Source organism: Gadus morhua, chromosome 21, assembly GCF_902167405.1.
Source record: "Gadus morhua chromosome 21, gadMor3.0, whole genome shotgun sequence".
Lineage (NCBI taxonomy): Eukaryota > Metazoa > Chordata > Actinopteri > Gadiformes > Gadidae > Gadus > Gadus morhua.
The window spans coordinates 3593344-3616316 of NC_044068.1; the positions used below are offsets into that span (position 1 = coordinate 3593344).

The window sequence follows — 22973 nt, forward strand, 5'->3', positions numbered from 1 at the left end:
TCCAGTACAAGTTAAGGCATACTACTGTGGTTGGTTACTAGACAAAATACAGCTGCTACTTTGTTACTTGTAACCAGACCAGGAATCTGGAGGACTGACGGAGAAGCTGTACATCTGGAAGGCAAATCCTGAGGACAACCAGGACTCTACCATCAAGGATTCCTGGTAAGTTTGCATTATCTGGACATAGTGGACCGTGTCGGGAGTTCAACTCTCAGACCAATGGTGCCGGGTTCAAGTCCTCTGAATACAGTGATGCGTCCTTGAGCAAGGAGCCCTAAAGCCTGCCTGCTCCTTAATGACGTCTCTTTGGTTCAGATAATGTTGCATCTTTTAAATATTGAACCTAATCCATGTCCTTGTTTGGTCCGGGCAGACACCCCTGAGCTGAACCCCACCTGATCCTGTTTGGTCGGGGGCAGACACACCTGAGCTGAACCCCACCTGATCCTGTTTGGTCGGGGACAGACACACCTGAGCTGAACCCCACCTGATCCTGTTTGGTCGGGGGCAGACACACCTGAGGTGAACCCCACCTGATCCTGACACCCTGCTGGTCCCGTCTCCTCAGTTCATCTGAGCCTCGTCCTCCAGAAGACCTGCTGAGCTCAGCGGCCTGAGGCTGATGGATCAATGACCTCCAGTGGGAGTGATCTTCTTGACCCCACATGTACCCGTGTGCTTCCACACGCCTTTCCCTCACTACTTCCTTAACCTCACTACTTCCCTAACCTCACTACTTCCCTATCCTTCCTCTTCTTCCTTCTCCGTGGTTCGAACCTGTGTCTTCCTGCCCTCAGAGGGTTCAGCGTTAGGGTTGAGAGTCAGGGTTTAGAGTCAGGGACAGAGCTGGTCAGGGAGGACTGGTTTTAAACAAACCTCTTCACTTGCTTTCTGAATGGTGACATTTTGAAATGTTTCATTTGGGAAAATGTTTTCCTCTGCTTTCCTTTAGAAAAACATGTATTGAACTTCTGTCAAGTGTTTTTGTTTATATATTAAAATCCTACATTGACTGTTTGGTGCGGTTCATTTAATTGTCCATAAACTTGGTTAATGTCAAGCTAAACTCCTGCAATACATTGAATTTACATGATGAATGTTATTCAGCATTGTTCACATAATCCATTTTGTAAAAATATAAAATATCTAATGTACATACTGCCCTCGCAGGCCATTCTCTGCTACAACACGTTCAAACCATCAACTCGGTCTAACATCAATGTACTATTATGGAAGCATACATGTTGCAAAATTCAAATGGTAATGCGATTTGCAATTCAATAAGTCATTACATTATGCAATTGAATTTGTAAATGTTATTCAAAGTGTATTTTAATATGCAAAGTGCCAGTGTCATCAATACAATTAAGTTGTAACAATAAAAATATAACATTTTGTCAATTTTTCTGAGTTCCTTGATTCAAATTGTAAAGCTATAGGGTCCCTGTGATTGCAATGCTCTTCGCCACGCTCCGTGTGTTGCGAAATTCAAATTACATTTCAATCCGCAAAACGTTTTGCAAAATATTATGCAAAACACTGGCACTTTATTTCCTAGTGTGTTTTATTATTGGGTCTTTATTTTCAAGCGAATCGACTGGATTTTTTTAGGTAAAAATATGTATTTTACCAACAACATTGTGCATCAAGTAAACGGTTGCCGTTTATTTGAAATTGATACCGGTGAGAAGTTATCAAAGAAGATGTGAGTTAATGTAAATGAATATATTCTGCTTTATATAGACTATTTTCATGCTCGAATAAATAGGCTACCTCATTGGACTAGGCCTACATATTTGTAGCGCTAACATCAGTCCTCAATAACTTCTTCTTTACACATAGAATGGTGAACAGGTTTATCCGGGTTAATTAGAGTCTTTCGTCGTGGTTTCACCACTCCGCCCATTACCAACATAATCTGAACTTTTATCTGTATTCGGGAGATGCTTCAAGAACCACTCCCAGAGGTCAACCTCGTTCACCCTGTGTCTCTGAATAAACCACCTTTTGAACATTTACCACTCCGATTCATACCTACCGCGAAACAACGATTCCACACAATATCAGAATTACATCAGTGTAGAACCTTATTGATTTCAGATGTTTCTGTTCAGTTCATGCATTTTATTTGCTATTGGTTCATTGTTTCCCTGGTTCAGGAATTCTGGAATTAAAGCATAGCACACGGCTTACCCTGAATTTTAGACTTGGTTCATTGATGCGCAAATAGTAAATATACTTCTTATTGAAGTTGTCGACCCATTAGTGACCACTAGATGGCGGCAGTGTGGCGGCCTCCTCAAATGTTTAATGATCTAGCAATGATACAAAAAAAGTTAATTTCTCATGGATCTACCTTTCACCGAACCAAAACCATTTATAATGGCATCAAATCATGCTGATCATGTTGAGTGGGAATTCAATGTATAATATATCTATAATAGTTCATAATAAACGCATTTGGCTTCATCAGACATCCTGATTGGCTTAGAGCTTCTGACGTCATCAGTGCCATCCATGCATTGCTTTGAAACATGGTTCCGCATACTCGTGCGTTTAACATAGTTTGGTAGCACGCTATATATTGTTGTTGATACTTAGTGGTATTACAGTATTTGTATTTAGAGGAAGTTTTCTCCGTAAAACCGCTAATGAGAGTGACATTTCTGGGAATTGGTCCTCTAGGTCGAACAAGTTGTAGGTATCGCTTCTCGGCCTTTTGGCTAAGATCAAGTGTAGTATCTGTTCTTATCAGTTTAATATCTGATACGTCCCCTACCCGGGGACCATATATTAAATTGATTTTTGGAACTGGGAGATGGAAAAGGGGCTTGCTCCGTCCACTCCACGCATCGACCTGGTATTGCAGTACCTCCAGGAACGGTGCACCCCCTCTCACTGTTAATATAAATGAATGTATTTCGGATCACAAAACAAGTCTCCAACACGATTGTAGTGATCGTTTATTTATTATCGCCATTATGAGTAAATAATTGTTTTGGTTCAGACAATGTTGGCATGTCTTTTTCATTGAAACTGGTTAAAAGTTATTGAAAAAAGTTAAGAGGCGATTTAATTTCATTGATTCTATGCCTTATTTAGACCATCTGATGTTCAAGCTAACATAACATCAGTACGTCAGTCGACCACAGATTTGTAGCGCTAATACCAGTCTGGAACCGCTTCTTCTACACATAAGAGTTGTCAACACAACCCCAAATACAGTTTTATTGGTTTGAAATCAGTCAGACCCTAAACGCACTGCGGAAAGGACAGGTGCTTGGCAAATTAGAACCCCTAGGCTTGGTTTATTTACTACTTTCATCTTTTTGACTATGAAATCATTCTGAGATCTAAATAGATTTGATTAAAAAAAACGTTTTAATAATATCAAAATATATAAATAATAAAATTATTCACACACACAGTGGCGGCTGGTGAATTTTATTTTAGGGGGGGCTAAAAGTTTGTAAACCAAACCCCTGTAGGGGGTTCTGGGGGCATCCTTCCCAGTAGATTTTATTGTGATTTTCACATACAAACTAAGCATTCTGGTGCATTCTGAAAAAATAATAAAGACAAAATAGAACATTTCCTTACAAAGACGAATGGAGCCGGGGAACTAAGTTGTAACTTAATTTATTTGCCTTGTAGAATTCAGCAAGAATAAAAGTGCAAATAGATCAATAATATTGGGAATTATACACAAGAGTCAAGTATGCACTTAGACAAATACGATAAAATATCAATATAATATGTGCAACCTTTTTATATGCGGTTGTTCAATACACACTGAAGGCATGATGCCTCAATAGGTTTGCAGAGAACTATTTACAATATGCACACTGAAGGCATGATGCCACCATAGGTTTGCAGAGAACTATATACAATGTACACACTGAAGGCATGATGCCACCATAGGTTTGCAGAGAACTATTTACATTATACACTTGAAAGGGGTGTGGTGGGGGGGTTGTGAGGGGCGCTATAACCCAGTGTCCATCCTCGGGGGGGGGGGGGGGGGGGGGGTAGTGAGGGGCGCTGTAACCCAGTGTCCATCCTCAGGCGTAGGGAACAATACCGAACATTGCCATTTAACAAACATTTTTGTCCTTTGACCAACAGTGATGGCAGAAACAAAACCCAAGAACCTCTGGGAACTGAAGAAGCCTGAATGTTCACTTCAGGTTCGCATTCAGGAACATGACTTGTTGCGCCTCGGAGGGAGACAGACGGCTGCGCCTCTCTGAAATGATCAGCCCCATCTTACTGAACACGCGTTCAGATGGCACTGACGTGGCGACCACAGACAATCTCTCCAGCATCAGCTGAGTGAGCCGCGGATAGATCAACGATCTACTTTTCCACCAGGTCAGAGGGTTGGAGGACCTAGGGATCAGTGCCTCTTGCAGGAAGGACCGGATCTCGAGGGACGCTTCCGCACCTGCACTAAGGTGACTAATGAGCCCTGAGACCTGCTCGACGAAGTCACCCCAGACCATGCTCTCCTCTGTGGCCTGTCCCCCCGCAGCTCCTTCTTCCACCAGAGCTTCCTGCTGGGATGGATTCGAGATGGTCGCCTGTGCTGCAGCAGTTGTGAGCCTTTGGAGGGCCTCGGTGGCTGCCTGGTCATCAGAGGAGGTCTTCCTCTTGAATCCGGGGTCAAGGATGGAGGATTCAGACAGCAAGGCGTTGAACTCGATCCTATGGAAACGCTTGGCCATCTCAGCGTCGAGTGAGGTTAAAAGGGACACCACAGGCTGCTTGAGGCGGCCGGTCCTCAGGTGGTTTGCAATGACCCTCTGCAGACCCCGTGCCAAAATAATTATTTTGGAGGCAGTCACGTAGCTACAGATAGGACACAGAAAGGACACAGTTACAGTGGGTCATCTTTGTTATGTGGAACCTTTTTTAAATGTGTTTTAAATAAAATATTTATGAATTTGTTTATCTATTTATTATCCATGTATTTATGTATTTATTTAAATACTATGTATGTATATCTATTTATTGACCATATTTTTATCTATTGACCTTTTATCTATGTATTGCCATTACCATGTGGCATATATGTCATGTCATTTATTATTCCCCAATGAATTTAATTACATAAATTAAATAAATAGATAAAATACATACCCTTCTCCACTGATCTCCACTGTCACCTCTTCATATGGCTGAAGCACCTCGCATGCCTCTTCAATGGCCGCCCACTCATCATGGGTCAAGGTGGTCACTGCTGGATTCACCAAAGCCAGGGTGGTGATGATGGCATCCCTCAGTCTCACAAAACGCTTCAACATGAAGAAGGTTCCACCGGGTGGGGTAATCCTGCAGAACCTTCAGGTCTGGCTGACCCATTTGAAGCAGAGTGGCCCTTAGCTTCTCCGCCGACAAGGAGCTTCGATGGAAGTGGTCCGCAATTTGTTTGACCTTATCCACTGTTTCTGACAGCTTTTTCAACCCCCCCTTAACTATCAGATTCAATGTATGGGCAAAAAAATGCAGGTGCTTCCATCGGCATTTCTGGATCGCCAAGGTTGTATTCGATATTGGATAGGGGCATTGCAATGTCAAGGAAGTGCTCTGCATATGTTATTTTTTGCAAGATCAATCTGGATGAGTTTTGCAGAGTTAATTATTTCTATTTTTCCCCTAGACAGAGTAACTTGGTATGTTTTGGTGGTGTGTGGCTGTGAGCAGCTTCTTTTCATGGTGAGTATGGTGAGTATTGAATCTGAGTGCTATGATTTTAAGTTGTGAGTGATCCCCCTGGTTAGTTAGGCAGTGTGCCGGCAGGGCAGAGCAATCTGTCCTTCCATCGGTACACTATTTGTTATTTTGCCTTCTTTATTTTTGAGGTTAATCCTGGGTGGAGACGTGTTCTCTGGTGGGGGCGAGCATTTCAGGGCCTTGGTCACATGGCTGAAGTTAACTGAGCTTTGTTTTAAAGAAGCCTCGAGCCCGGCACGCCTCAGAAGACCATTAGGGTTAGTTTAAAGTTAGCCAGATACCAGGGGGCTTGCTTAGATGATCATTTGCACTCGGAGGCTTGCTCACTGTGCTCAGCAGTGATTGATTTGTAAAGTTGTTTGAGTTAGTGATTGCTGTATTGGGGCTGTTACGTATTTTAAGAACATGAGCTGCCTCCACATAGCCTCTAGGAAGCAGATTCAAACACACAAGTTGTATTACCCTCACTTAACCCCTAGGAAGCAGGACCAAACATCTAAGCCGTAAATACAATACATAGCCACAAGGGGAGCAAGACCTTATTGAAGGCTGCTCCATCCACAGAAGGCAGCACCTTTAAATAGGTGAAGAACCCGAAGCCATTACGTCACCCCGGCCACGCCCACTACATAGGACACGCCCACTTGACGTCCTCCAGCGGGTGATTCGAAGGAAACAGGCCAGAGATTTCACCCACGTGAAAACTCTTTATATCTCTCACACGTGTTCAACACGCTTCCTCTCCTTTTGCTCCATAGTATTAGTTTACCATACCGAAATACTTTATAACAAATAAAGTCTCTTAAAAAATATCCCGGATTGGAACCCTTTTCCTTGAAGAAATGCAGCAGGGCAGTTGTGGTAACGCGTCCAGGGTCCTAGCTTTGTTTTGTGCAGCTTGTGGATTTGTCAGGTGTGGTGTGTAGCTTGACTTTGTGGGCTAATTCTCCCGGAGGTTGCTGTTGCCTTGGTCTTGATTACCAGCAGGGTCCATTTTGGTAATGAGTTCTGTATGGGTAATATTTTGTGCTACTTAGTAGCTAGATGGGAGTTACTAGGCCTATCCCTCTTATCATGGTTTCAAGAATCATTTAGTAGAAGGGATTTTTGATAAGCTGTAGTGTTGGATGAGGTGTGTACTGGGCGTACTGGTTTAAGTTGAAACCTTGGGTAATAGCGGTTGGTGTATTTTGCTATCTATGTTTGGTTACTGAAGTTATCTAGTATGGCGGCACTCGATGACTTTATTAGTGCACCCTCGGAGGAGTTGCTTTGTCAGCTCACTAAAGAACAGCTCCTTAGCCTTGCCAGTCATTATGACATTGAGATTGCCAGTGGTGATAAACGTCTTAAAGATAGTTTAAGAGAAGCGCATAAGGCTAGCAAAACCTTGACTTCCAGAGGGGTGCCGCCTTCTAAACCTTCCAGAAGGGGCCCGCCCTCTACCTTGCCTTCCCGAGGGGTTCCACCTTCCAGACCTTCCAAAAGGGGCCCACCCTCTACCTTGCCTTCGTCTTTGCAGATGGGGGCCACCTGTGAGTCTTCCCCGTTGCAGGCCTCCAGGATTGCAGGCCTCCAGTCAACATTTGATCTGTGTAACTTAACGGTTGCCTAGAGCAACCGTTTTAAGGGGGGGGGGGGGGTGTTATGTGCAGATCTGCTCCATGTTTTGCAGTGCTCCCGGAGCTCCTCCTTCAGCCCCTCCTTCTCCTCGTTACCTGGCACCTGGTGTTTCCTTTAAAGCCTGGGAGGCTTCACTCACTCGGTCTCTAGCCAGGGCCAGCAGCACTGCTCCCATTCACCAGTCTCATTAACCTTTGTAACAATAAACCCGGTTTTCTTATATTTAATCCTTGTTTGTCGACTTCATGTTACTTCCCTCGAGCCGGGTCGTAACAATAGCCCACCTAACTACGGCTGTGCCATAAAGTGCCAAAAGTGCCATAAAGCACTCATGTGATAAAACATGCATTCGGGCGTATTATATCATATCACACGCGTAGATATTAATTGCGAGCGCGCAAAATTATCTGCGGGCGCGCACACTCAGAGCGCTGCTCGCTGAGCGAGGAAAACAGCTCCTCGAGAGCATTACCTCGTTGCAAGCGAGAGCGGGAAATAACTTCGGTCGCACAAAACAGCCTCAGCCTCTCGCGAATTATGTTCTGCTCGCGGGCGTGAATTTAGGTTTGGCACTATGGGGGAGGGAACCAAGGCAGGGCGGGCTTTCCTATGATTGGCCGTTTCTGAAGCGCGATATTTGATTGACAGCCCTCCTCAGCCCTCCACTCATTAAATTCTGAATTGTACGGTAAATGGCTGAAACGATAGTTACGTATTGTAACTCTAGATTCTATGAGTATAGGCGCAGCCTTTTAAGACTATCGCTATTGGGTTATCCCTAGGCGTGAGCCGTAGCACTGAACAATTTGTAATCCCCGCCCACCAACAGCGTGGGCCTCAATTACGTCCGCGTGCGGCGTGCCTCAACGACGTCCGCATTTCGCAGATATAGTCGGGCGCCGGCGGACGTTCTGCTCCCAATAACCAGCTTTTCTTCAGCTATTTAAAGGACAATGAGGCCGACACTTAAAAGGCTGCGCCTGTACTCATATAATCTAGAATTACAATACGTAACTATCATTTCAGCCATTTACTGTACAATTCAGAATTGAATGAGAGGAGGGCTGTCAATCAAATATCGCGCTTCAGAAACGGCCAATCATAGGAAAGCCTGCCCTGCCTTGGTTCCCTCCCCCATAGTGCCAAAACTAAATTTGCACGCGAGAGCAGAACATCATTCGCGAGAGGCTGTTGCGCGCGAGAGGCTGTTGCGCGCGAGAGGCTGTTGCGCGCGAGAGGCTGTTGCACGCGCGCGCAGAGGTAATTTGCGCGCGCGCAGAGGTAATTTGCACGCGCGCAGAGGTAATTTGCGCGCGCACAGAGGTAATTTGCGCGCGCGTGAGGCTGTTTTGCGCGCGCAGAGGTAATATCTACGCGTGTGGAATAATATAATACGCCCGAATGCATATTTTATCACATGAGTGCTTTATGGCACTAATGTGTCGCCATACCAAACCCACTACTGGAAACTAGTTGGTGTCGGTGATGCCGGGAAAGAAGTGAGGTGGACTTGTGAGCCCATACCACAAGGTCTTTGAGTCTCAAAGGCCTTGATCTGGCATTACAAATTAGTGTTTTAATTAAATTTATTTGCTCAAGACCTTCAAAACGTCATTGCCTGGATAGCTCTACGGTGGTCAGTTATGCATGCTTAATCAGGTGGGAACTTGCTATGGTGATGCTATCACCAATTCAGGGTAATTTAAATAAAAGAGAAAAAAGGTTATTACGTTTTATATCTGCTACACAAATCACACATATTTCTAACTAAATATAGATATTCATCCAATCCTATACTTCACCAGGCACCAAACAAATGTAATGTGTTGAACTTCTAGTGTAGGCGTCACAAACAATGAAAGTTTACAGAATGCCATTTGGGGGGGGAGGAGCTCAGGACACCTGCCCCCCAACCACAAGTGAATGCATGTGTGGCCAGACCAGCCTCTGTCGACGTGCGACTCAGTCGGTCCAAAGACAGGGGGATGAAAGGAAGTGTGAGAATGTGGCCTCAGCTGGCTCTCCTGTACCTGTTGACGGCCGGGCCTACCTGGTCCAGCGCGGCATTGGTCGACCTGCCCTTCATGGAGTACCTGGATAGCAACCAGCTGGTGCTGCTACAATGGGGCTTTGACGAGGTCGTGGGAAACATCACCTTCACGCTTAGCATCAAAACCAGCGGCTGGATCGGCTTCGGCCTCAGTCCGAAAGGAAACATGAGAGGAGCCGACATGGTCATAGGAAGTTTTGGGACTAGTGGCATCTACTTCCAGGTAAGCCTCGTCTACTGGAGAGTTTGAGACGCTTTTGCATCCACCGAAATTTCAGCGGTCTTCAAATGTTTGAGGAGTCTCTGTTTTTTATTAGCGGGATTTCATGTATTGTATTGATTTCATTTTATTTGTCCATTAGGATCATCATGCCACCGGTAATGTCCTGCCCATGGTGGACAGCACACAGGACTATTTTCTCCACTCCATGACGGAGGTTGAGGGAAGGACATCCATGACGTTTCAGAGAGCCATCCAGACCTGTGACGAGGAGGACTTCCACATCACTGTAAGAAATGACGCGTGCATGCCTCCCATGTTATTCAGATAACTGTTGAACAAGGTGTTGCCTTCTCCGTTACACACGCACGCACGCAAACAAGCTTGCATGCATACACGTGTGTATGTGTGTGTATGCACACACACATACACACACAGGAATTTGATTTTATATGTAGTTGGTCAGGAGGGATTTTTTTTTATAATTATGTGACAAATAGAATTATTAAAAAGATTAAAAATTAAAAAGAAAAGCACAAAATAAATAGTATTTGGTGTTTGTTTTACAATTTATATGTATACAATATTTTGTGTTCAACATATTTCAGCCGAACTGTCCGTAACTAATGGCATACCTTTGTTATGGCCATTCTTTAGCTGTTGCCTATAGAGATCTTGTGTTTAGATTTCCCAAAGGGTTAGGTTTCTTCTTTGGAACACCCATTGGCGTTCTGTTTTGTTCTTCAGCTTTCGTATCCCTGGGCATCCCGCTATACGAACAATATAAAGAACCGCCCCAGTGTTTCCCCCAGCACTGTGTTGTTAAGGCCTTGACAACAATAGGCCCCGCCTTGACTACCAATGTATATAAAAAAAAAATATATATATATATATTTTTCTTTTTTTTCTTTTTTTAATTATTATGCATTAACAAAGTAGAAAACTCTCGTAGGGAAAGAAAACATACTTCCATCCGGTGTAAAAAAAAAAGATCAATAATGCATTGGTAATACTGTTCAGAACAATGGTCGTGCCATAAAGCTCCCCCCCGCTCCTTGACCAGCTTGACTAAGACAATTACTGGGGGAAACAATGTGCCCGCATGCAATACAAACCTACTTTTGTAAAAGGATACGGATACGTCTTCAGGGAATAAATAAATAGGCCCATATTTGCTTTCAGTTATTCCAATGAACCTGTGTTTCTCCGGATAAACCAAAGAAGTGCCAGACTGCATGACATGGCAGATTCTTTCCGGGTCTCTTCCCAGCAAAAATCTAGATCATATTAGTAGGCCAGGTGGCGCTGAAAATAAAAAAAATTAAGTAAACGAGTGAAGACTAGCATGAAGTGTGCCTTGTATGAAAAAGAAAATCCCTTTTTCAAATGTTCCACATCTCTTGCAGGCAGTGCCCATCAAGCTGATCTACGCCTATGGACAGACGGATGAAATTAAGTACCACGGTTTCAACAGGGGGACTAAAGAGGTTAATCTTCTCAGATACATAACCAGAGACAGGTCCCAGGAAGGAGAGCATTTTGATTTCAAAATTGACAATGTGAGTAACTTTTTACAATGCTCCGGGATTCCAAATAATACAATACTACAATGTATATTTGCTATCCTGGCTTGTTCGGAACTGAATCGGGGCTTCCTTTGCAGATCACCATCCCTGCCAATATCACCTACTATCACTGCAGGGTCATGAAGATGCCACGGTTCGATGTGACCCAACACGTGTATCGGGTAATATTTCTTGTTGTAGTCGAGTGTAGCACATTCACAGACAACGTTGGGATTGTCCGTTATAGAGCTAGACCGAAGCTGGACTTTATACTGGATACCGATGTATCTTATATCGGCCAATATCGGCCGATAAAATCGGCCAACCGATATATGGGTGGGGCATTGGTCGGTTACTCGTCGGTGTTCGTTGAGGTGACATGGTCTAGTAGTTCATAAAACCACATCATGCAGCCGCTAAGTGGTCTACCGCTGTCACAAACGGTGTCAACAACCTCAAACAAAACCAACGACCACACTCACGGCATTCGTGGTGTTGCGCCATCCGTCTTCCATACTCTCTCTTCTGAACTCCACCTCCTCCCGCCCAGATTGAGCCTCGCATTGACAACCTGGATATGGTTCACCACATGATCCTCTACGGCTGTCCTCTCCACGTGACGGACGACTACGACGGCCCCTGCTACGCCGGGAACAAGGCCGACAACTGCATCAAAGTGATGGCCGTCTGGGGCGTCGGCGCCGGGGTGAGTCCGGACACCGCAGCGTTCACTTCCGTCTCCGCCGGCTCCGTTCCGCTCTCGAGCCACGCCTTGTTCACACCACACATGCGTCCGTCGACGGAAGGGGGCTTTTTGACGTATCCATGTGTTTTTCCGGGTTGTATCACAAAGGCAATTTCGTTGGACAGTGTCCGTGCTTATATTTGCATAACTGATTGGCCGACGGATCCGTCGCTGCCTGAACGCCACGGAGCCGACGGGACGGACGGACCCACAATGCCTATGCAATGCAAAGTCAATTAGATCCGTCGATTGGCGGAGGTAGTGTGAACAAGGTGTTGCATTAGCTGACGGTTGTGTTGTGAGACTCGCCGTCGATCATTTATATTAAGGGGACATTGCTGACTCTTTTATCCAAAGCAACGTACAACCATTCATTCACACACAGACGGCAACCACAGGGTGAGGCGTCTTGCTCAGAGACACCTCGACACATGGAGGGTTGAACTAGCAACCTTCTGATTACCATTCACCCACTTTACCTCCTGAGCCACCTCCAACCTGCCACTGCTGCTTAATTTGAAACTTGTACATTTGTAGCTTTGTTCAACTTTATAGTTTCTCTGTTTCAGGCGTATGAGCTTCCAGCAGATGCGGGCATTCCCATCGGAGGCCCTAACAAGGACACACTGTACAGGCTGGAAACCCATTACAATAACCCGGCCACCATAGCAGGTGAAGATTCTCATGCTCTCTTTACGTTAAAGTTGATACACTTTCACAACCATATCGACAGAGGTTGCATGTATCTTTGCAGAGATTGACGTGACAACGTGTTCTCTTTTGGCCCACAGGAAGGCAGGATAGTTCAGGCCTGAGGATACGCCATACATCTAACCTGAGGAGGTACAACGTAGGAACCCTCACCACCGGAGTGGTGCCTTCACATGATTACAGAATCCCCCCCGGTGCCACACAGTTCCACACGTACGGGACGTGTAACACATCTCTGTTTTCAGAGGTATGCAATCGATCGAAAAGCATTGGGCTTTCATTTTACTTTTAGGGCGTTTAGCAGACGTTTTTATCCAAAGCCACTCACAGCGGTTCATTCACACACCGACGGCGGACTCGGTCATGCAGGGCGACAGCCAGCTTGCTGGAAGTAGTCTGGGTTGGGTGTCTTGCTCAGGGACACGTCGACCACCAGGATCGAACAAGGAACCGTCCGGTTACTCTGCCACCTGAACTAACCCCTGGCTTATCCAAAGCGATTTACAATAAGTACATTTGTTAGAAGAAGAGAAACAATATATCACTGTTGGTACAGTAAGGATGTACATAGAACTAGGTGCTAACACCTACAATTGTTAGGTTAACCCATTCCCAGAACACAACAAAGATAGCTAGGATAAGGTGCTACACAATGCAAAGTACTTTTTAAGTGAAAGGACATTCATGTTTATTGAGGATACAACCACACATGAGGTGTGAACCAGGGTCTGCCCGTGTTGGATCTTTGTGTTTCATGTACTGCTCTCCACTTCCAGCTCATGGAAGATCCAGTACCGGACCTTAAAGTGTTTGCCTTGCTTTTACACACTCACTTGGCTGGAAGGAAAATCCGAGCTGGCTTATTCAGGTGAGGACATGTGGGTGTTGCCGGATGGATTAGCAATTATAACGTGTTGTAATACATCTTTATAAACCTTGTAAAGCTAGGAAGACCTTGTAATTAAATTTGATTCGATTTAATTTAAATGTAAATTAAATGTAATTTATATTGAATGGAAATATAATTATAAATAAATTATAAATTATATTACATTATATTGAATTGAAATTGCATTCAATTGAATTTAAATTTAACTTAATTGAATCAATATTGCTATTCCACTCAGTAATATTTATAATATTACTAAGTAATATAATAATATTGAGAATATTACTAAGACTGGAAATGAGCAACATTAAAAATACGAGGACTCTCCTTGAACCTCAGCACATGCTGGGATCCAAGTCGCTGACTCATGTCTCGGTTCCTCTTGATTTGAATAGAGACGGGCAGCAGGTGGACTTCCTGGCCTTGGATGAGAACTACGATTTTGCGATGCAGGAGGTGATCAGCGTTGGCAGCATCAAGACCATCAAACCGGTAAGCATCTGTCGTTGCTTTTTATATGTTGGGAGTTTTTTTCCCTGCTCTCGGATTACAAATCATACATTGTTGTAGTGTGATATCCGTTATGGTTTGGGATGCTCTTAACCTGTTACTTTTTCTCTCAAAGAACGATACCATTTTGGTGGAGTGCAACTACATGACTACCAACCGCAGTGGATACACCCATGTGGGTAAAGTGTGACACGTGAACGAGGCTTTTCATTTGACGTTTTTAAGTTTGTTCTTCCTCTTCGCCACAAAGTTAGTAGGCTACTCCGCCCTTCTGGGCAGTGCCAAACGGTTTCAACGAATGCCGTTGGTTTAAAAATCACCTGCTCTAGAGAATATAAAACAATAATATATACATATATATTTTAATATAATCATGCGTCTTCTCATTAATGTACAACAATGACTTGTGGTTTGTTAGTCTGACGTCCTTGTTTTCCTTGGTAGATGGGACTTGGTACAATGGATGAAATGTGCCTGGCTTTCCTGCTCTACTATCCTGAAATCCCAATCAACTCGTGTTGGAGCACTCCAGACCAGCGAAATATAGAGAGGTAGGAACGTTACGCACATATACACATATTTAAATAGGCCTACCAATTCCTAAAATGTGTCTTTGCTGTAGCGTTCCCAATGAGCTCCAACCGGCAGATCAGGAAGATATTATCACCTATGAAAACCAACTGAGCTCAAGTCCACAATATCAGATCGTTTCAAGAAATGAGGTAAGTGTAAGCGTCGACCATGACCTTTCATGTGTAATATCATTTTTAATTCAGATGTTCCCTCATTTTCACCATGAATCGGGATGATAATCTGATCAACTAGTTCAGATGCCCATCCATCCCAAATTAATTTTTGAGCAGTATACCATCATGGTGTAACCGTTAATTAATAGCTTTTCAAAGATTTAAAAGCTATTCATTCATCGCCAGCTATTAGTACCTGAAATGCATTGTGAGAATATCTGCTTTGAGTACACTGCACCTGCCTCTCTATTATATTATATTATATATATATATATATTATATATTATATATCTTTATTATATTTACGATTGATGTATAAGAATAATTTCAAATCAATCAGGGCATCTCTTCTGAGATTAGTTCTGGGAATTCTTCCTTCCTGTCAATACAATTAAATGCAGCCTTTCTCAATGGTGGATAGACGTATTAATTTATTATATAAATAAGGTGGCGAGCATTTCAAATCCATGGAACAATATCCCATAATATCCGTTAAACCGTCTGCATCTCCCCACGCAGCCCTGACAGCATAGCTTTGTGTTTTCCGTGCGTGCGGTACTTTCGACAGGGTCAGCCCTCTATGCACTTGGAAGCCACTGTGATGACCATGAATGCGACCCCTACCGTCACCTGTCGGAACCTACAATCTCCCTCCAAGGGAGGGCGCTGTTCCTGCAGCGAAATCATCGGAGGAAGTGCGCTGCTGCTCCTTCTGCTCTGGAGCGAAGTGTGATGGAGCCAGCAGGCGAGGGCTCGAACCACCATAGCGGATGTAGAACGACCCGGACAACGTTATTATTATGTTGATTGTGCGTGTTTAGCCAAATCTACTTTGAATCAGTCATTCATGTATATAAGCTTCGCTCCCTTTTCTTGGTTGATTACCTTGATTAATGAACTTGTATTCCTCGTTTAACATAGTTGACGTTGTCTTTTATAAGCCAAAAATGGGTTGTAATCTTACCATATATCATATTTAGTCCTATTAATTATTTGAATATGAGAGCAGGTACTTCTATGCTATATTTTAAATGGTTGAATTATTGGCCACTTTTGGATAGATTATTTTTTAATTCATGTCAGTTGGGATGTGATTAGTACAATATACAATGCATCCCAAAAAAAATCACAATCAAACTAATCAGTCAATCATTTAACCAAATATTATTGTTGTTACAAATTTTGTGCACACATCGGACGGAAACAGTGGATTGACCCAACCTTGTAAGAATAAAACGTTTCCTGTGATGGTTGTGTTTCCAATTTGTTGAGCTGTTACACAGAGGATAGGGGGTCTCTTGAACGCTTCAGAATATACTGTGTGAAGGGGCGGGGCCACGGAGCTTGAATGGCCCTGACTCCGCCCACCCACGTCCAGCTCGGCACCCGCGGCACTTCTCGCTTTGACGGTGAATGAACGCGTAGGAGCTAGCTGGTTAGCAGGCTAGTTGTTTTGGCGATGTGGCTACAATCAGAATGATCTCACAGCGAGAAAGGGGAGAGTTTGCTCGGTTTTACACTGTCACAGACCCCACCAAGCATCCCAAAGGTTACACTGTCTACAAAGTCACGGCGAGGGTAAGTCAAAGATGGGCTGAGACAAGCTAACGCTGCTGTTGGTTTGTGTGCTGCTCCTTCAAGTTCCATTGTTTTGATTTTAGACACGGGTAACGCAGATTAAGCCATGCCCGTTTGAACCGTCCAAGCTGTTAACCTGGCCAGCGTTGCACAGGAACAAGGCAGACATGGATGTCGTGATTTGTTTAGATGGCTAGCCGACGAGCTACTACTGCTGGGGTAGCAGCAGACCACCATCCAGGGTCCTAGCTGCCTCACGGCTATCTTCCGTGGTTAGGCTGTCTTTGGGTTCTATCTGCTGTGGTTAAGCCCAGGGTTAGGCTGTCTGTGGGTCAATAGGGGCTTCAGCCGGGCTGACAGCTGGTCAGGAGGGTTTGGCAGAGGGTCACATCTGGAAATGTTCTTGAAACAAACGCACGTAGCTCTCTTTGCCTTCCTCTGCCTCTCTCTCTCTCTCTCTCTCTCTCTCTCTCTCTCTCTCTCTCTCTCTCTCTCTCTCTCTCTCTCTCTCTGTCTCTCTCTCTCTCTCTTCGAAAAAGCTTCATTGGATCTATACATTTGCATTGCCAAAGCAGGTGAACAATGAAATAAAAAGTAAAAAGGTTAAGTATATATTGTAAGTATAAACCTTTAAATACAAAATATCTATACACATCAAATGTTATACTATAAAAGTACTTTAAAAAGTAAAATGTGCGATATTATAAAAATGACAAAAATTACAGTATCTCGTATAAACAGATAAATTAAAGATCCACTCTAAATACACAGTATTTACATTACGGAGGATTAGTGCAATTATTGTGAGAGTGAGTCCAGGGGGATGAGTCTATTGGGAGTTTGAGGTCCTTCTCTCATCACAACCGGTGACGAATCTGCTGCGTTCGCACATTGTTGTATTTCTCCCAACAGGTATGGCAGTTTGTGAGCATCTGGAGTGTCTTTGAAGTCCTTGCATGACTTTGTAATCTGTGGGAAGTGTGTATTCCTGATGTCTTCGTATGACTGGCAGGAAGTCAGGAAGTGCAGTTCTGTCTCTAGTTGGTTGTGTGTGCAGTGGGAGCACAGTCTGTCTTCTCTTGGGAGCCAGGTCTGTCTGTTGCGTCCCTTCTCGATGGCCAAGCTGTGTTCGCTGAGTCTGTATCTGGTCAAGGATTCTCTATCTCTCTCTCTCTCTCTCTCTCTCTCTCTCTCTCTCTCTCTCTCTCTCTCTCTCTCTCTCTCTCTCTCTCAATCGGATTTTCGCTTCCCCTTTACACTTCGTTATGGTATTTGCCTAGTTGTCATTCAAAACACTTACTATTGACTCTTTAACCCAAGTAGAAAAATTAAATAACAAACAATCTATCCAAGCATCAGATTTAACACCAAATTCACTTTGGTGCATATAACCAGTAGCCATTCAGCCCTCAACCAATTCAGTGCTTTTAATTGTTCAATATTTTGTTAAAATAAATCGCTGAACTGCTCATTTCGATCACAATATATTATCTTATGTAGTGATGTATCCACTAAAAAAACATTACAAGTTTAATGTTGACATGACACCTCAGTAGTATTTACATAGCATGGGGTACTCACATGGTGGTCGTGTGTTATGAATGGAATGGAGACGTCTCTCTGTAACACTCAGGACCTCCTCCACTCGCTCTATAGTGCGGTCATTGTCCGGGCGTGAAGCCGTGTCGGGGCCTCGTGCTACGCTCTCGTCCTCCACACCAAGCAGGAACTCTTCGAGACGGGCTCAGCGACATCGCTGTCCTCTCCTCGCTGTCCTCTCCTCGCTGTCCTCTCCTCGCTGCCTTCTCCTCGCTGCCTTCTCCTCGCTGCCTTCTCCTCGCTGCCTTCTCCTTGCTACCTTCTCCTACCTGTACAGACAATCAGAAACAGTGGATTTGGGAAGGAATTGCTTGCATTCTGCTGACTCCTTTCTCCGTATCTCCAGATTATCTCCAGAAAGAGCCCGGAAGATGTTCAGGAGGTAAGACCACCAGTCCTTCGTGTTGTTTGTTTGAGTTGATGGGGAAGTGGTTGGGTTATCAGGCAAGCTAATGTCGCACTGAATGGGGGTAGTAGCTTAATTTAGAGAAAATGGATGTGCATTAAAAACACACACACACACACACACACACACACACACACACACACACACTTGGGCTGGGCTTCCTGTAATACAGAGAGCATGATCTCCATTAATATGTGAGTGTGCTTGCACGTGTGGGAGTCCGAGTGACGACGTGAAGACACACACACAAGCATCACCCACACAAAGGCCCTGTTCACACGAAGCCGAAACGGGCGAAACCGTTACGGTTTCGATCTATCCGGTTTCGAAGTATCTCCGTAAAGACGAAGCCAAGCGAAACCGGGTAGATCTGTAGAAACGCTGTAGTACACATTCCAGGCCCATAAGGGGCGCCTCTTCTGGTACAGAAATCCAGAAGAAATGAAATAAGAAGAAGAGGCGAGCATGCGCATAAAGGCTGCCCTTATGCGCATGCTCGCATGTGATTTCTGAGACTCCGCGGGCTTAAGAGCCATTGGCTAGGAGGTCGAGGGGTGGGGCGATGACGTCATGGTTTGCGGTTTCAGTCGGTTTCAGGCGTACACACGAATCCAAAACGAAACCGGGTAGATTTGAAACCACCTCCGAGGGTGGTTTCAGAAGTTTGCGGTTTCAGTCAGCGGATTCGCCGGCTTCGTGTGTACCGTACAAGACCTTTGCGGTTTCGCCATGAAATCGGCTTCGTGTGAACGGGGCCTAAGCCTTCTGAGCTGTACTTGTTTCTTTCATCCTGGCTTCAAAGTTGCCAGAACAAGGTTGATGTTTTCAGCTCAAATTCCCTGGGTTTGGCTCGACTTGAGCTCAAAAATGCTTTCTTGGCATTGTTGGTGCAGTGTTTCGTCTTCAACTGAGGTTATTGGATGTGTGACAAGGCGTCCCTGTTTCATTGCCTGATATTCATCCATATGAGGGACTGATGGCTGATGATTTGTTATTTTGGGTGTGTGTGTGTGTGTGTGTGTTTTTTCATCATAAAGTTATGCCTCCTTATTAATTTTGCTTCTCTCTCTCCATGTCCGTCTCTCTCTCACTCTCTCACTCTCTCACTCTCTCACTCTCTCACTCAATCTCAATCTCTCACTCTCTCTGTAGATAACAGTATCGAAGAGGTATAGTGATTTTCGGACGCTTCATCAGAACCTCTGGCAGCTCCACAAGAGCCTGTGTAGCCAATCCGAGCTCTTTCCTCCCTTTGCCAAGGCCAAAGTCTTTGGTAAGAGACGTGCATGGATTCAGGCGTACCGTACAAACATCACATCCCATTACAAGCCCAGCGCACTTAGCATTTACCGCTGAGCTGAGGCATTCATGTTCTGCAGTCTCTTAACTGTGTTGATGTTCTCTGGAAACGCCTTCTTGTTACTGCTCGATAGTTACCTCAGAGGCATTCTTGACTTATTGACTGTTTCCAGAACACCGCCACCTAGAGGCGGTTTGATAGAGGTTGTTTGTAAAAGTGCTGTATAGCAGTGGTTCCCAAGCTTTCGCAGCCAATGACCCCATTTCTAGCTCTGAAAATGTTTGCGACCCCAACTTGAACCTTTGTGTATCTGCTTCTACATTAATAAAGCCAATCAACACCTGCGTGTAACATCAGCGTCCCGGTGGACGTTGCTTTACCACACAATAAGTGATTAGTAGTTGTTTGCTTGTTGCTATGAATCGTTAGGTATCCAGTTTGAATGTACAGGACGTTTATGAGAGCTTTGACGAAAAGATGTTTGCTAAAATGGATCATTAATAACTATAGCTTACGTCAGCAATCTCTTGCGACCCCAATATGCATATCAGGGGAACCCAAGTGGGGACCCAACCCACAGGTTGAGAACCCCTGCTGTATAGGCTTTGTGTCTGGCCTGGATGTTGTGTTCGCTTTGTATATATATGTATATGTGTGTGTGTGCTTTCTCTTGCGTCTTGTGTGGAGGTCGCTTTGATGAGTCTGTGATTGAGACCAGGAGGCAGTGCTCAGAGGATCTCCTGCAGTTCTCCGCCAACATCCCCGCTCTGTATAGCAGTCAGCACATCCAGGACTTCTTCAAGGTACACACACATACTCGTTCTCTCTCTCTCGCCTTCCACTCACACACACACACACACACACACACACACACACACACACACACACACACACACACACACACACACACACACACACACACACACACACACACACACACACAGAAACACACACACAGAAACACTCATTCTCGCTCCCCCTCCGCACTCACTCACTCTCTCTATCTCCCCCTGCGCTCTCACACCCACATGCTCACTCACTCTCACTCACTCACTCACATACACATACACACACTCACACGCACACACAGAGATAATTTATCCTATGCACACACACTTTTGTAATATTTACCCACCAACCTGAACGCCGCTGAATGTTGTCCAGGGGGGGGACGTGCACGACGGTTCCGAGCTCATCGGACCGGCGGAACCTTTCTCTGACTTCCTGGCCGACAGCCTATCAGACTGTAGTTCCGAAGGTACGTTTGCAACACACACGCCTGCTTGCCAGTCCGTCTTGGTGTATTCGATTTCATTTTATTTGTATAGTATGCATTTCAAAACTGAGTCCCTTCGTCCCCTTCCACAGTCAACCGGGATCTCAGCGGAGCAGACGATTGGACCTTCACGTCTGAGTATGGAGGTACGTGCCTCTTCCTGCCCGTCTACCTATTTTGACGCAGGGAAGGAGGGAGGGTGGGAAGAAGGGAGGGAGGGAGAGAGGAAGGAGGGAGGGAGGGAGAGAGGAAGGAGGGAGAGAGGAAGGAGGGAGGGTGTGAGGGAGAGGGGAAGAAGGGAGGGAGGGAGAGAGGAAGGAGGGAGGGTGTGAGGGAGAGAGGGAGGGTGTGAGGGAGAGAGGAAGGGTGGGAGGGGAGGGAGGGAGAGAGGAAGGGTGGGAGGGAGGGAGAGAGGAAGGGTGGGAGGGAGGGAGAGAGGAAGGGTGTGAGGGAGAGAGGGAGGGTGTGAGGGAGGGAGGGTGTGAGGGGGAAGAACAAGGGTCATAGGCTTGGATAGAGATAATCAATAATCGAGGACGTCCTGCTAAAAATTCTTAAATACTTCAAAGCAACGCTGGATCATTTTATTTAGAAAAAAAACTTGTCCGATTTGTTGATATTCCGTTCCCGGCAGCATTCAATAAATCCCATTGAATGCTGTGACGTCTTTGCTCGGACGCTCTTCACCTCTGACCCCCAGGCCCCACCAGCGAGAGCGACCTGACCTCCCTGGTCGCCGACACCGACTCCCTGGGCGAGCTCGACGATGGCATGGCCTCGGGCCGCACCTCCCCAAACCAACCACCGAGGGGAGCCCCCAACTCTAGCGGAAGCTGCAGCCCCTTCCTCCGCCGCCTCCCGCCCCTTCACGCTCGCCACAGCCCGCCCCCCCCCCGCCCCGACGCCAGGCCCCTTAACCCCCCGAGCGGGCCAGGAGGCCAGCCGCCCCGTCGGTCGGTCGCTGCTGTTCTCCGGCGCTCTGCGGAGGGCGGCCGGCGGCAGTGCCGAGGACGCCAAGCCCGACTACCTGGACCGGGCCGGGGAGCACATCCAGCAGGCGCTGCGGCGGGAGGCGGAGCGCGACTACCAGGCCGCCTTCTCCTACTACCGCAGTGGGGTGGACCTGCTCCTGCAAGGGGTGCAAGGTACGGCCGGAGAGGGGAGGGGGGGGGGGGGGAGAACGATTTTGTGTGGACACTTGAGAATTAATTGCAGGGACTTGAAATGATGACTGCAGTCCCTGGTCGTTTTTTGGCGGATGATTGCAGCCCAATAAACGACAGTTTTTGGCCTTGAATCCAGATGGGGTCAAGCAGAGACAAAGCATAAAAGCTTGGGTATGCAATTTGGAGAGGCCAACCCGAGTTGGGTAGGTTTAGAAAGTAGCCAACTGGAAAACATTCCACCCCTCTCTCTTCAGTCCTGCCGCCACAATTCAAAACACACGACTAGCCCGCTAGCTTTAGCAATATGTCCGCTTAGACCTGGGGAAGACCCCGGTCGCGCGCACTGAGTTACCGGGCAGAGGGCGGGCAGCTAGTCGGGTAGTTAGATCGACAGACAGACAGGCAGACACAGGTAGGCCGTCCAATTAGTGCATTCAGGCCGAGGTCGACTGGACGTTCTTAGTACAGGCCTGTGACACTGACAAATACTACGTCATCATTTTTTTGCCAGAGGGTTTATTTTTTGGAATGCTGTCAACAAATAGGACAAAAAATGATTCTACAAATAAAATGACCAACCGTAGCTTTAAAGTGTCATTAAAAGTTTTTTCTAGCAGGATGTCATGGCTGAGTCATTACTCATCTACATAAGAACTATGTTCCTGTTTGATGGGCCATGTTCACTTTCTCTTTCTCCTCTTCCTCAATTATTGTTTATCTCTTTCCAATCAACGCTATGACTGGTCCTCCCTCCCTTCCCTCACCCCCTCTCCCCCTCCTCTCCTCCCCCCTCTCAGGCGAGCCCAGCCCAACACGGCGCGAGGCCGTGAAGAAGAGAACGGCTGAGTATCTG

General features: G+C 45.6%; 2 protein-coding genes and 1 non-coding gene across 6 annotated transcripts in view; all 3 read left to right on the forward strand.

Moving 5' to 3' along the window:
- The first annotated feature begins 2706 nt into the window (after positions 1-2706).
- Positions 2707-2897, forward strand: LOC115534922 (U2 spliceosomal RNA). Its single transcript, XR_003974387.1, has one exon. It is a non-coding gene; the product is annotated as a U2 spliceosomal RNA (small nuclear RNA).
- A 6384-nt stretch (positions 2898-9281) lies between these two features.
- Positions 9282-16043, forward strand: moxd1l (monooxygenase, DBH-like 1, like). The gene is made up of 13 exons (XM_030345414.1): positions 9282-9632; positions 9772-9918; positions 11036-11188; positions 11293-11376; positions 11745-11900; positions 12509-12611; positions 12731-12897; positions 13427-13518; positions 13935-14031; positions 14165-14224; positions 14494-14600; positions 14672-14771; positions 15364-16043. The coding sequence occupies exons 1-13, from the start codon at positions 9345-9347 to the stop codon at positions 15526-15528; spliced, it is 1719 nt and encodes a 572-aa protein (XP_030201274.1). The 5' UTR covers positions 9282-9344; the 3' UTR covers positions 15529-16043.
- A 97-nt stretch (positions 16044-16140) lies between these two features.
- Positions 16141-22973, forward strand: part of rps6kc1 (ribosomal protein S6 kinase polypeptide 1) — a 34585-nt gene continuing 27752 nt past the window's right edge. The window contains exons 1-9 of one of the 4 annotated variants that reach the window (XM_030345413.1): positions 16143-16373; positions 18319-18354; positions 19531-19651; positions 20366-20481; positions 20843-20936; positions 21047-21100; positions 21655-21907; positions 21942-22099; positions 22918-22973. The exon at positions 22918-22973 is cut by the window's right edge and continues 69 nt beyond it. In XM_030345413.1, coding sequence (XP_030201273.1) covers positions 16272-16373; positions 18319-18354; positions 19531-19651; positions 20366-20481; positions 20843-20936; positions 21047-21100; positions 21655-21907; positions 21942-22099; positions 22918-22973 — 990 coding nt within the window. In that variant the 5' untranslated portion in view covers positions 16143-16271. Of the gene's footprint in view, positions 16374-18318; positions 18355-19530; positions 19652-20365; positions 20482-20842; positions 20937-21046; positions 21101-21654; positions 22100-22917 lie in introns of all 4 variants that reach the window. The other 3 variants (XR_003974319.1, XM_030345410.1, XM_030345411.1) reach the window with 3 other exon arrangements.

What these genes read in the sequence shown, in the direction of transcription:
- moxd1l (XM_030345414.1), top strand. Translation starts at nt 9,345, where the DNA reads ATGAAAGGAAGTGTGAGAATGTGGCCTCAGCTGGCTCTCCTGTACCTG. An exon ending in CTAGTGGCATCTACTTCCAG is followed by an intron (nt 9,633 to 9,771) that starts GTAAGCCTCGTC and finishes TTTGTCCATTAG; the next exon opens with GATCATCATGCCACCGGTAA. An exon ending in ATCCGAGCTGGCTTATTCAG is followed by an intron (nt 13,519 to 13,934) that starts GTGAGGACATGT and finishes TGATTTGAATAG; the next exon opens with AGACGGGCAGCAGGTGGACT.